Below are 12,643 nucleotides of genomic sequence, written 5' to 3' on the forward strand. Positions count from 1 at the left end.
CTGATTGATATATATATATATATATATATATATATATATATATCAATTTGAAGTGTTTTTTGTGTCTCTGTCTCCTTCAGTTCTGATCTGATCTTAGTTATTTCTTGCCTTCTGCTGGCTTTTGAATTTGTTTGTTCTTGCTTCTCTAGTTCTTTTAATTATGATGTTAGGGTGTCAATTTTAAATTGTTCCTGCTTTCTCTGTTGGGCATTTTGTGCTATGAATCTCCCTTTACCCACTGCTTTAAATGTGTCCCAGAGATTCCGGTATGTTGTGTCTTCATTCTCATTGGTTTTGAAGAACATCTTTATTTCTGCTTTCATTTTATTATTTATCCAGTAGTCATTCAGGAGCAGGTTGTTCAGTTTATGTAGTTGTGTAGTTTTGAGTGAGTTTCTTAATCCTGAATTCTAATTTGATTGCACTGTGGTCTGAGAGAACGTTACGATTTCCATTCTTTTGCATTTGCTAGGGAGTGTTTTACTTCTAATTATGTGGTCAGTTTTAGAATAGGTGCGATGTGTTGCTGAGAAGAATGTATATTCTGTTGATTTGGGGAGGAGGGTTCTGTAGATGTCTATTAGGTCCACTTGGTCCAGAGCAGAGGTCAAGTCCTGGATATCCTTGTTAATTTTCTGTTTCGTTGATCTGTCTAATATTGACAGTGGAGTATTAAAGTCTCCCACTATTATTGTGTGGGAGTCTAAGTCTGTTTGTAGGTCTCTAGGAACCTGCTTTATGAATCTGGGTGCTTCTGTATTGGGTGCATATATATTTAGGATCGTTAGCTCTTCTTGTTGCATTGATCCCTTTATCATAATGTAATGCCCTTCTCTGTCTCTTTTGATCTTTGATGGTTTAAAATCTCTTTTATTAGAGACTAGGATTGCAACATCTGGTTTTTTTTTTTTTGGCTTTCCATTTGCTTGGTAAACCTTTCTCTATCCCTTTATTTTGAGCCTCTATGTGTCTTTGCACATGAGACGGGTCTCCTGAATACAGCACACCGATGGGTCTTGATTCTGTATCCAATTTGCCAGTCTGTGTCTTTTAATTGGGGCATTTAGTCCATTTACATTTAAGGTTAATATTGTTATCTGTGAATTTGATCCTGACATGATGCTAGCCGGTTATTTTGCCCATTAGTTGATGCAGTTTCTTCCTAACGTCGATGGTCTTTAAGATTTGGTATGTTTTTGCAGTGGCTGGTACTGGTTGTTCCTTTCCATGTTTACTGCTTCCTTCAGGAGCTCTTGTAGGACAGGCCTGATGGTGGCAAAATCTCTCAGCATTTGCTGGCCTGTAAAGGATTTTATCTCTCTTTTGCTTATAAAGCTTAGTTTGGCTGGATGTGAAATTCTGGGTTGAAAATTCTTTTCTTTAAGGATGTTGAATATTGAATCCCACTGTCTTCTGGCTTGTAGGGTTTCTGCTGAGAGATCTGCTATGAACCTGATGGGCTTCCCTTTGTAGGTAACCCAACCTTTCTCTCTGGCTGCCCTTAGCATTTTTTCCTTCATTTCAACTCTGGTGAATCTAACAATTATGTGTCTTGGAGTTGCTCTTCTCGAGGAGTAGCTTGTGGTGGTCTCTGTATTTCCTGAATTTGAATGTTGACCTACCTTGCCATGTTGGGGAAGTTCTCCTGGATAATATCCTGAAGAGTGTTTTCCAACTTGGTTTCATTCTTCCCTTCACTTTCAGGTACACTGATCAAAGGTAAATTTGGGTCTTTTCATGTAATCCCATATTTCTTGGAGGAGATGTTCATTTCTTTTCACTCTTTTTTCTCTAATCTTGTCTTTTAATCAGTGTCTGATATCCTTTCTTCTGCTTGAATGATTTAGCTATTGAAACTTGCATATGCTTCACAAAGTTCTCATGCTATGTTTTTCAGCTCCATCAGGTTGTTTATGTTCTTCTCTAAACTGGTTATTCTAGTTAGCATTTCATCTAACTTTTTTTCAAGGTTCTTAGCTTCCTTGTATTGAGTTAGAACATGCTCCTTTAGCTTGGAGTAGTTTGTTATTATCCATCTTCTGAAGCCTGCTTCTGTCAGTTCATCAAACTCATTCTCCATACAGTTGTGTTCCCTTGCTGGCCAGAAGCTGTGATCCCTAGAGTTTTCAGCCTTTTTGTGCTGGTTTCTTCTCATCTTTATCTTCCTTTGGTCTTTGAAGTCAGTGACCTTTGGATGGAGTTTCTGAGTGGATGTCATTTTTGTTGATGTTAAAACTATTTCTTTCTGTTTGTTGGTTTTCTTTCTAAGAGTCAGACCCCTCTGCTGCAGGTCTGCTGGAGTTTGCTGCAGGTCCACTCCAGACCCTGCTTGCCTGGGAATCACCAGTGGAGACTGCACAACAGCAAAGATTGCTGCCTGTTCCTTCTTCTGGTACCTTCATCCCAGAAGGGTGCTCACCAGATGCCAGCCAGGGCTCTCCTGTATGAGGTGTCTGTTGACCCCTACTGGGAGGTGTTTCCCTATTAGGATACATGGGGGTGAAGGAGCCACTTGAGGCAGTGTGTTCCTTATCAGAGCTGGAACACAATGTTGGGAAATCTGCTCTCTTTAGAACTGCCAGTCAGGGACGTTTAGGTCTGCTGAAGCTATACCCACTAATGCCCCTTTTTCCAGGTGTTCTGTTCCAGGAAGGCTGATGGGCTGCTGCCTTTTTTTCAGAGATGTTCTTCCCAGTGAGGACATCTAGTGACACAGTGCCTGTGGCTGCTGAGCTGTGTTGGGCTCTGCCCAGTTTGGTGTTCCCCAGCAGCTTTTCTTACACTGTGGGGTTGAAACCGCCTATTGTACCTCAGCAGTGGTGGATACCCTTCCTCCCACTGAGTGCAACCAACCCCGATTGAGCTCAGACTGCTGTGCTGGCTGCAAGAATTTCAAGCCAGTGGATTTTAGCTTTCTGGTCTCTGTGGGGGTGGGACCCACCAAGCCAGACCACTTGGCTCCCTGACTTTAGCCCCATTACCAGGGGAGTGAACAGTTCTGTCTTGCTGGTGTTCCAGGTGCCACTGGGATATGGGGAAAAAAAAAACTGCTGCAACTAATTTGGTTTCTATGCAAACTGTTGCCCAGTTGTGCTGGAAACCTAGGGCCTTGGTGTTTATGTAGGTACCGAAGGGAATCTCCTGGCCTGTGGCTTGTGAAGACCATGGGAAAAGCACAGTATGTGGACGGGAGTGCAATAAACAGTCCCTAATGGCTTCCCTTGGCAAGGAGAGGGAGTTCCTTGGCCACTTGTGCTTCCTGGGTCAGGGGATGCCCCACCCTGCTTTGGCTCACCCTCCTTGGGCTGTACCCACTGTCCAACCAGTCCCAATGAGATGAACCAGGTACCTCAGATGGAAATGTGGAAATCATGCCCCTTCTGTGTTGATTTCGCTGGGAGCTGTGTACCAGAGCTGTTCCTATTCCGCCATCTTGCCCGGTGACCAGAGTGATCTTTTACAATAGAAGCATAAATCATGCTCAGAACCCTCTGGTGGCATCCATCTTATGTAAATAACCCCTCCAGCCTACAAGATGCCACCTCACCTGCTCCGACTGCCTCATCGTATATTTCCCTCTGCACAATGCCCACTTTGCCACAGCTGTGTGCTCCTTCTAGCTCTGGCTGCTTGGGATACTTATCCCCATCACTATGATCACCTTCCCAGAGAGGCATTTCTTGGCCTCCCTGAGATAGCCTCTATTTTCTCATCACCATTGTTTCTGTCTGCTGGTTGATTTTTGCACTAAGTATACTACCAGAAGCTTTTCTCTCAATTTGCTTTCCCACAGTAAAAGAGCAGGGTATTTTCCTTGTCCATTAGTTTCTCCTCAGAACAGTGCCTCCCAGATGTTCAACAAATACTTGTTAAATAAAAGATGGCTGATAGCAAAAATATTTATTCTTGTGTATAGGAACTTAGTCTTTATCGATAGTGTGCTTTTATTCCCTAGAGACCCTGAAATATGGCGTCTGGCCTGCTTGAAAGTTTGGGGCAGAAGCTGTATTAAACTTGTTCCTTACACATCCTGGAGGGAAATGTTTTTAGAACGGCCTCGTGTTCGTTTTGATGGTAAGTTGAATTCTGTAGAACTCAACAGAAATAGTGATCTATAATGCTGACTTTGATAAATATGTCATTTAAATTTTCTGTGATGAACATGAGTACTATAAGCATGTTTAAAGGATACCACAGTAAATATAATAATGGAAATGTCTTAATATGATTATAACTTTTAAAAATTCTTTTCATAGGAGTGTATATCAGTAAAACCACATATATTCGTCAAGGAGAACAGTCTCTTGATGGTTTCTATAGAGCCTGGCACCAAGTGGAATATTACAGGTACAACTGTAGTACACTGAGTGAGTGGAAAATTCTCTCTCTCCATGTATTAGTTATATGGACATCTGTTCTTTGTTGCTTTTGATTGACCTTCAAAATGGCCCTCAGCATTTTTATCTAGTACTACAATATAGGAATTGCACTCAAAAAACCAATAGGCTAATATAAATTATATAATTTCTTCTGGCCTCTTTTAGATTTCTCCTTGTCTTTTGCCCTGGGTATGCTTATTTGCCTTTTCAAATAGCTTGTGCTTTTATTCCCCACCAAATATTACTATCAGTTAGAAAAAAATAGACATGTTAACTATTGCGTGTTACTGGCTCTCACTTTGTTTGAAATTGTTGCTTTGGGAAAAGCACAGAACTTTAATAAAACAATATTTAACTTTATTCAGTGACTGCAACTTAAAAGTTCAGCAGTTCCCCCTGAAGATGATGTTAATGTATCTTTGGTTCTTTGTTGCTGGACTAACAGATAGTCATATTTGTTTAATGTTTTAGCAGTTCTTTAGCCCATGGTATCTTAGTGTTGGTTTCATAGATACAAATAGACCTAGGTACTGATAGATAAGGACATGTTTTATACTTTGTGTATGGGGTATGTTTTGGTCTTTTTTTTTTTTTTTATTATATAGGTACATAAGATTCTTTCCTGATGGCCATGTGATGATGTTGACAACCCCTGAGGAGCCTCAGTCCATTGTTCCTCGTTTAAGAACTAGGAATACCAGGTAGTATTTTTTTTTAATGGCTTTTCATTCAGTCTACATTTTATATGGTTGCTTGCAGGTTAATGTAACCCAGTGCTTCCTTCACTTAATACTAGATGATTTTTAAAGCAATCATTTGGGGACTTGTGAAAAATACCAATTTCTGGGCTTTTCTTTAGAGAATCTACTTCACTACGTCTTTGGAACCTTGGAATTGAGATTTACTCAATTCTAGCTGATTCTTTTCAAGCAAGAGTAAATACTGTTGTAATTTATTACTTCTTAGATTACTTAAATCCACCTAATAACTGATTTAGATTCAATTTTTTTTTCTTTTTAAGGACTGATGCAATTCTACTAGGTCACTATCGCTTGTCACAAGACACAGACAATCAGACCAAAGTATTTGCTGTAATAACTAAGAAAAAAGAAGAAGTGAGTATATGAGGTGGAATTAATAATTTTCTTATCTTAATAGCCTATTCAGTCAAGCATTCTCAATTAGAACAATAACAAAAAAACCCTATCTGATTGTTTATACTATTATACAAAATGTATATTAACTTCTAGCAATCACTGAAGAAAACTGAAGAGTTTTCTAAAATGTTTTTCTTTCTGTTTTTATTAACAAGCAACAATCAACAAAAACACAGCTTTAAAGCTGAAACAGCAATAAGTCAGACTGCTGCTGCAGTTCACGGGTGTACCTGGGGTACATGCTCCCTCATTGCAAGGCAGGACATAGACACATGACTGTGCATTTAGGTATATATGTGACCAAGAATCAAAGAAATGGAAACACTAGAGAACAGAAAGTATCAAGAACTTTTCATCAGGCAATCCCAAAGCACTCTGCTCTTTTCCTCTTCTTTGCCTCTGTATTCTCTGTGGTTCCAGTTCCAGCTGAACTTGTGACAATTCCAAATCGCTTTTCTCATCATCATCAGATTTTCTGGAGATCTGATAACAAACGTATTGTTAATTTGGATACGCCGAAGGAAGGAGTTCAAAGATTCGAGCTCTTTGCTTCAGCTTATCCAAGTTAACCATAGGTTTGTTATCAGATGACAGCTCTTTTGTTGGAAGTGAAGAAATCCCAAACTTAGCTGCCTGAGCAACTTTCTTGCTCTCCAAGCTCACAGGTACATTGACTCGTTTGGCTCTCTTTCGCATTCTCTCAGTCTGTAGTATTTCAGATGTAATTTTCACCACTTTCTTCTGTGCTGCCACATCAACAGTTTTTTTCAAGGGGTTCTTCCTCTTTGATAGGGAGCTCCATGAGCTTTGTTTCTTCTTCCTCTGTTTCATCTCCCAGTACATCATCTTCATTGGCTGCCTCTTCAGCATATTCTTCAAGATATGCCTGGAGTCTGTGGATAAGATCTTGCTTTATTCCCTTGGTCTCCAAACCACAGCAAGAAGTTCAGCAAGCTTCAGCTTTTGGAGCTCCACCGTCTTGGTCGCCATCTTGTTACCTGTCCCTCCACTAGGCCCCCACTGGCTGCCTCTAAAATGTGGTTTTTATGGGATCGGCTTGTTTTTCATCAGATAGTTTCCTTTTCTGGTCCAATGTTTTTTATATATGAAAATGTAAAGCCAGAACCTCTTGTGAAATAACTAGTAAAATTAAAGTTTAATATGGTTTTGGCTCTTCTCATTTTGAATCACAGGGGTTTTTTCTTCCTAAATTAGCTCATTTAAATAATTCTTTCTATAAGGATTTTTTTTTTTTTTTTGAGACAGTTTTTCTCTGGTTGCCTAGGTTGAAGTGTAGTGGTGTCATCTTGGCTCACTGTAACCTCCACCTCTCGGGTTCAACCAATTCTCCTGCCTCAGCCTCCCAAGAACCTGGGATTATAAGCATATGCCACCAGGCCCAGCTGTCTATATGGATATTCTTAGAACTTCAGTTTCTACTGGAAATAAGCTAACTTCAGATAATTTTCTTCTTCCTATTCTTACGAAAGAAAAAAATGCCAAGCAAATAAGATTACTGACATAATTACATTCTAGAGTGCTTTAAATTGCCTTTAACAGATGGGTAATCTAATTTTTTCACAACCTTTCTCCATACGCACTTTTTTCAATTCTGGTTAAAAACTGTTATATGTACCCAAGAAGCAAGTTGTATGGTAGTTGGAATAAGTATTAATATTTACTTATTGCCTATATAATTAATTCAGCTTTTGAAGGGTATTTCTCTTGTATGAAATCTCCTTTTCTCTAACATCATGTATCAGGTTCCCTCTGATGGGCTTTTGGAGCCTGAGCAGCAGCAGCCTGAGAGACAGACAGTTGCTTTGACTGTGACACTGGATTTCCTGAAGTCAAAATTGGGGATTTGGAAGGCCTTAGTTGCTTCGGTTTTATCTAATAAAAGAGTTTAGGAACTCCCATGTAGAATGTCAATTTTCTTAATTTGCTATTTTACTGTTATTGCAAAAGATAAGTTCTCTGTGCTTTTTGTGCATCTTTCACCAGTTTATCAATTTCCCTCTTTAAAAATTTTGGTTACATAACATAGTAGTTTTTACCTCCCTGGATCTTCATTTCTTTAGTTGTTAAATAGAATTAATGCAATCATATTTAACACATGAAGTTATCGTGATGATTAACTGAGAAAATTACAGAGAAAATCCTGATATTTTTAGAGTAACAGTTTTTAAAGCACTGATACATTCTCGTGATATTCAAAATGACTCTACTGCGTGCAGATATTGTTGCTTTTAGTGTCACTATTGCATAATATTTATGTAAACATATAGGTGAAGTAAGGTTTCATTATAGCTTATGCATCTTTTCTTTTGCAGAAACCACTTGACTATAAATACAGATATTTTCGTCATGTCCCTGTACAAGAAGCAGATCAGAGTTTTCATGTGGGGCTACAGCTATGTTCCAGTGGCCACCAGAGGTTCAACAAACTCATCTGGATACATCATTCTTGTCACATTACTTACAAGTAGGTGAATGCAATAAAAATAGCAAGGTTACATTATAAATGTATACTTCATATCCAGCTTAAGAATCTCAGATAAGTTTCTAATTTTTCAGAGGTAATACTACATTACAAACTAAAACCAATACTACTACAACTGAAGAAAATGGCCCAAATGTAAGCATGCTTGAGGAGCAGAGCATCTGAAACACTCATATAGTATCCATTGGAATGGGAATTGGTACCACCACTTTGGAAATGAAAGTAGCATTCCATGGGGAGAATGGTACTTAGTCAGCTGTGAGCTGTCCATACAGACTTAAGGCCATTTTAAAATAGCAGATTATTTTTCTTTTCCCATAATTTAGTTATTTTTTGCTTTATTTTCATTTGTCTTCAAGGATCATACACTGATTTAATAAAATTGTAGTTAGGAAAGTAAGTCTACTAAAAAAATAAGATGGCAGATATTCCAAAGCCAAATCTGTTAGAATTCCTATTTAAAACTCTTTGTTCTATGCAGTGGCATTTAACCTGTACAGCATAATCAGGGAACTGAAGAGGGGAGGTATGAGAAAGGAGCCATACAGAAATAAGTAAAACTAAAAAATCAGGGAAGTAAAATATCAATTCCTGTGAATATTAATGTTAGCTCTTGTTAGATCTGCAAGTATATTGGTATGTGTCTGAAGGCTCTTTGTTCTGATTGAATCCAAAATTCTAAGAGACTCTGTTTTGAGGTCAGCTTCCATTAGCCTCTTTGCAACCTTAACTACATTGTTGAAAACTTTGTCACATTTTTTATTTACAAATAACTTTTCCCTGCTCATTTGGAAGGCCCTGACAACAGAACATTTTTATTTCTCACCTTTGCCTACCAGTTCTACTATATCTCCTTTTTGCTTCTCTCTTTAATGCTGTGGAATTTTTTTTCTACTTTTCAAAGAAACCTGATCAGGTATGAAGGCCTATGCGTGTAATCCCAGGACTTTGGGAGGCCAAGGCAAGAGGATCACTTGAGGCCAGGAGTTTGAGACCAGCCTGGGCAAAACTGGGCGACCCTATCTCTACAAAAAATAAAAATATTAGCCAGGCATGGTGGTATGCTCCTTGAAGTTCTGGACAATTTGATAACTGAGGTGGGAAGATCACTTGAGCCCAGGAGTTCAAGGCTGCAGTGAGCTATGATCACACCACTGTACTCCAGCCTGAATGATAGAGCAAGACCTTGTCTCAAAAAACAAAAAACGAAAAAACCAAACCCTGAAGTAGAACTAAGCAAATGAACAATGGATGGTTATAGTTTATACTTGACCTATTAGAAATATCTATCTATATATATATATATATGATAAAAAGAGGACATGACAATAGGCATTATTTGTAGCTGCTAATTACCACGTTGACTTCCATATAATATAAAATCACTTGAATTCTCTGCTTTTGTTTATTTCTCTCTTGGAAGGGGAGGAAGAAAAGGCAGTGATAGCATAACTTCCCACCTACTTTCCCTCCCCCATAATTATGTAAATATTAAATAATCAAATTATCTTCTAGGAATATAGTTCTTCCTGAAACATTTTAACAAGAACCTAATGTCTGTATCTTCTGACTTAAAAATTCTACTCTTAGAAATCTCTGAAGAACATCAACATCACTTTGTTTTAAATTGAGAAATAGTAGACACAACCTTAATCTTTAATTAAGTAAACTATGGTACAAGCAGGCAATGAAATACCATCCTGCCACCAAAAATAGTTTCTGAAAAATAATGGTGTGGGAAAATGCAAATAATTAAATGAAATGAAAAGCAGAATTACTAAGTTTGATCTCAAGAAACACTAGAAAATATCCTTCATATGGATCTGTCTGGGTACTAGACACATATAATTCTGGGTACTAGAATTATAAGTGATGTTTCTTTATACATTTCTAAATTTTTCAAGTTTTCTACAATATGCCTATAGTATATAGAATTTCCTAAGATGGATTAAAAAGAGAAAAGGCTAAAGCACATAACAACCTTCCCCAAACACACAAGGATTTTAAACAAGTTGAAATTTCCTTGTACTAGTAATTTTGTGTTTTCTTTACAGATCAACTGGTGAGACTGCAGTCAGTGCTTTTGAGATTGACAAGATGTACACCCCCTTGTTCTTCGCCAGAGTAAGGAGCTACACAGCTTTCTCAGAAAGGCCTCTGTAGAGCCTCAAATCCAGTCCTCTATCACTTTTGCATGAATAAAAGTATATAGCGCAAAAGAGCACCTAAGTTATAAATGTACATATATATAAATATGAAATTGGAACTTATTTTAAATTGTTGGAGTTCTTTTAAGAAGAGTATAAATTGATTATTTTTTTTATTTAAAGGAATAGTTGATTCTTGGGGTGTTTTGAAATTAAGTTGGAATTATAAGTTGCTTAAGCATATTTATGTTGTGAGAAACCTTAATAAGAAGTTTATCATGCCCTTTTTCAAGCAGATTTATGAGCAGATTTCTGTCACATAAGTTGTCTTCTGCCTGAGCATTCTAATATTTAAATGCCTCAGGGGAGCGCTCCACTGGATAAGCATTCTATTTCCCGCATGGCATAATGTCTTTGCACTAAAGGCTCAAAGTCTGAGAACCTTTTCTGGATTTGTTTGAAATTGTTTCACCAATAAAGATCATAAATAAATGTTTCTTTCAAGAAAATATATTTGGGTGGCCTTTTAAAAATAACAGGATATTTAATCAGAGTCCTAGATAGCCCACAGAGACTTTAAAAATCATTGACCCTAGGTGGGTGTGGTAGCATGTACCTGTAGTCTCAGCTGTTTGGGAGGCTGATGCAGGACGATAGCTTAAGTCCAGGAGTTTAAGTTCAGCACAGGCAACATGGAAAGACCCCATCTCTTAGTAAAAGAAAAAAAATCATTTTCTCATTTTATCATTGGTCTTTAACATGTAGCCACAGACACTAATCTCATCTAGGCACCTTACCAATACATGACATGAAGTGAGAGTGAAGCCCTTAGGACTGGGACACTTCAACAAGCTCAACCAAATGACTCATTTATCATTCTTCACAAAAGAATAGTAAACCTGAGCCTAACTCTTGTTTCAGTATGAAAGCTGGGGGAGAGCACCAGCCACCAAGGAAAACTGTATGTTACCTTTTCACTCAAAGGATTTCCACTTCCCAGTAACAGTCCCATTAGTGTTTAATTTCAGAGTTTGTGTCTGGTAGACCTATACCTGATTCAGATTTGGTTTTGATGTTTAACCATAGTTAGAGACAGATTCTTATGTATTTTCAGAAATCAGTATCTGTAGCCACTGTTATTTTAATTGACATTAAAAGACGCTTCATAGATTGCCACAATTCAGTATGGGATAGGCTTTTTAAAAAGTGAATACACACCAGGCCTGGTGGCTCATGCCTGTAATCCTAGCACTTTGGGAGACTGAGGCAGGCAGATCATCTGAGCTCAGGAGTTCAAGACCAGCCTGGGCAACATGATGAAACCCTGTCTCTACAAAAAAAAAAAAAAAAAATGTATTAGCCAGGCACAGTGGCCCACACCTGTAGTTGCAGTTACTCAAGAGACTGAGGCAGGAGAATTGCTTAAGCCCGAGAAGCGGAAGTTTCAGTGAGCCAAGATCATGCCATTGCACTCCAGCCTGGGCAACACAATGAGACCCTATCTCAAAAAAATACTACTACATGTTATGTTAAAGTAGAAAACCATATATCAAGTGTATGTACAGAAGGAAGAGAGTTGGCCAGGTGTCGAGGTTCACACCTATAGTCCAAACACTTTGGGAGGCAAAGGCAAGAGGTTCGCTTGAGGCCAAGAGTTTGAGACCAGCCTGGACAACATAGCAAGACCTCATCTCTTCTGAAAAATTAAAAAAAAAGAAAACAAAAAAACTAGTTAGGCTTGGTGGTGCACACCTGTGGTCCCAGCTAGTTGAGAGGCTAAGGTGGGAGGATCACTTGAGCCAGGAGGTTGAGGCTACAGTGGGCCAAGTTTGCACCACTGTGCTCCAGCCTGGGTGATGGAGTTGAGACCTTGTCTCAAAAACAAAGAGTTCTTAGTTGGCCTTTTGTAGCAATCTGAGAAGTTGTTTTTTTCAAGTTGGAAAAAAAAAGGGAGAAAAGCAACTTGTCTAAGAGAAGGTAACTGTTCATGATATGACTATTATTCCTGACATACAAATAAATAGAACATAGTTAGGACATAGTCAAATATAGCTAGAAAAATATATTCCTGGAGAACAATCCAAGATGGCCGATCGCTAACATCCCGGGATTGCAGCTCTCAGGGAAGGCGCGGAGAACTAGAGGACACCACACTTTCAGACAAAGTCTGGTCGTTCACGAAGCAGAAGATCCCCCAGTGTTGGAAACACACGAGTCGCCAGCGCGACTCTCGTGGTCGGCGCAGCGGTTCCGCCGGCACCTCGAAGCGGCAGCGCTCTGCGCAGAGGAAACGGGACCGGTTCCCCTTCTGACCGAGGTTTGGAGCCCCGGGAAGGCAGAGTTGCTTACTACGGAAACAAGAAGGAAGCCTGACAGGAGAATCCTGGGCAGAAAAGCACCATCAGTTTTAACGCCGCTGCTCTGGCCCTGGGAACTAACAACCTGGACGTCCACTCA

General features: G+C 38.9%; 1 protein-coding gene and 1 pseudogene across 2 annotated transcripts in view; one reads left to right on the forward strand and one right to left on the reverse strand.

Moving 5' to 3' along the window:
• Window positions 1–10,695, forward strand: part of FBXO9 (F-box protein 9) — a 49,267-nt gene extending 38,572 nt beyond the window's left edge. For both annotated transcript variants that reach the window (XM_078369380.1, XM_054254100.2), the window contains exons 8-13: window positions 3,956–4,074; window positions 4,257–4,347; window positions 4,985–5,080; window positions 5,401–5,494; window positions 7,870–8,021; window positions 10,094–10,695. In XM_078369380.1, coding sequence (XP_078225506.1) covers window positions 3,956–4,074; window positions 4,257–4,347; window positions 4,985–5,080; window positions 5,401–5,494; window positions 7,870–8,021; window positions 10,094–10,202 — 661 coding nt within the window. In that variant the 3' untranslated portion in view covers window positions 10,203–10,695. The remainder of the gene's footprint in view (window positions 1–3,955; window positions 4,075–4,256; window positions 4,348–4,984; window positions 5,081–5,400; window positions 5,495–7,869; window positions 8,022–10,093) is intronic.
• Window positions 5,892–6,642, reverse strand: LOC118152875 (SAP domain-containing ribonucleoprotein pseudogene; annotated as a pseudogene).
• Window positions 10,696–12,643: the final 1,948 nt, after the last annotated feature.

This window comes from Callithrix jacchus, chromosome 4, assembly GCF_049354715.1.
Source record: "Callithrix jacchus isolate 240 chromosome 4, calJac240_pri, whole genome shotgun sequence".
In the NCBI taxonomy this organism is placed as follows: domain Eukaryota; kingdom Metazoa; phylum Chordata; class Mammalia; order Primates; family Cebidae; genus Callithrix; species Callithrix jacchus.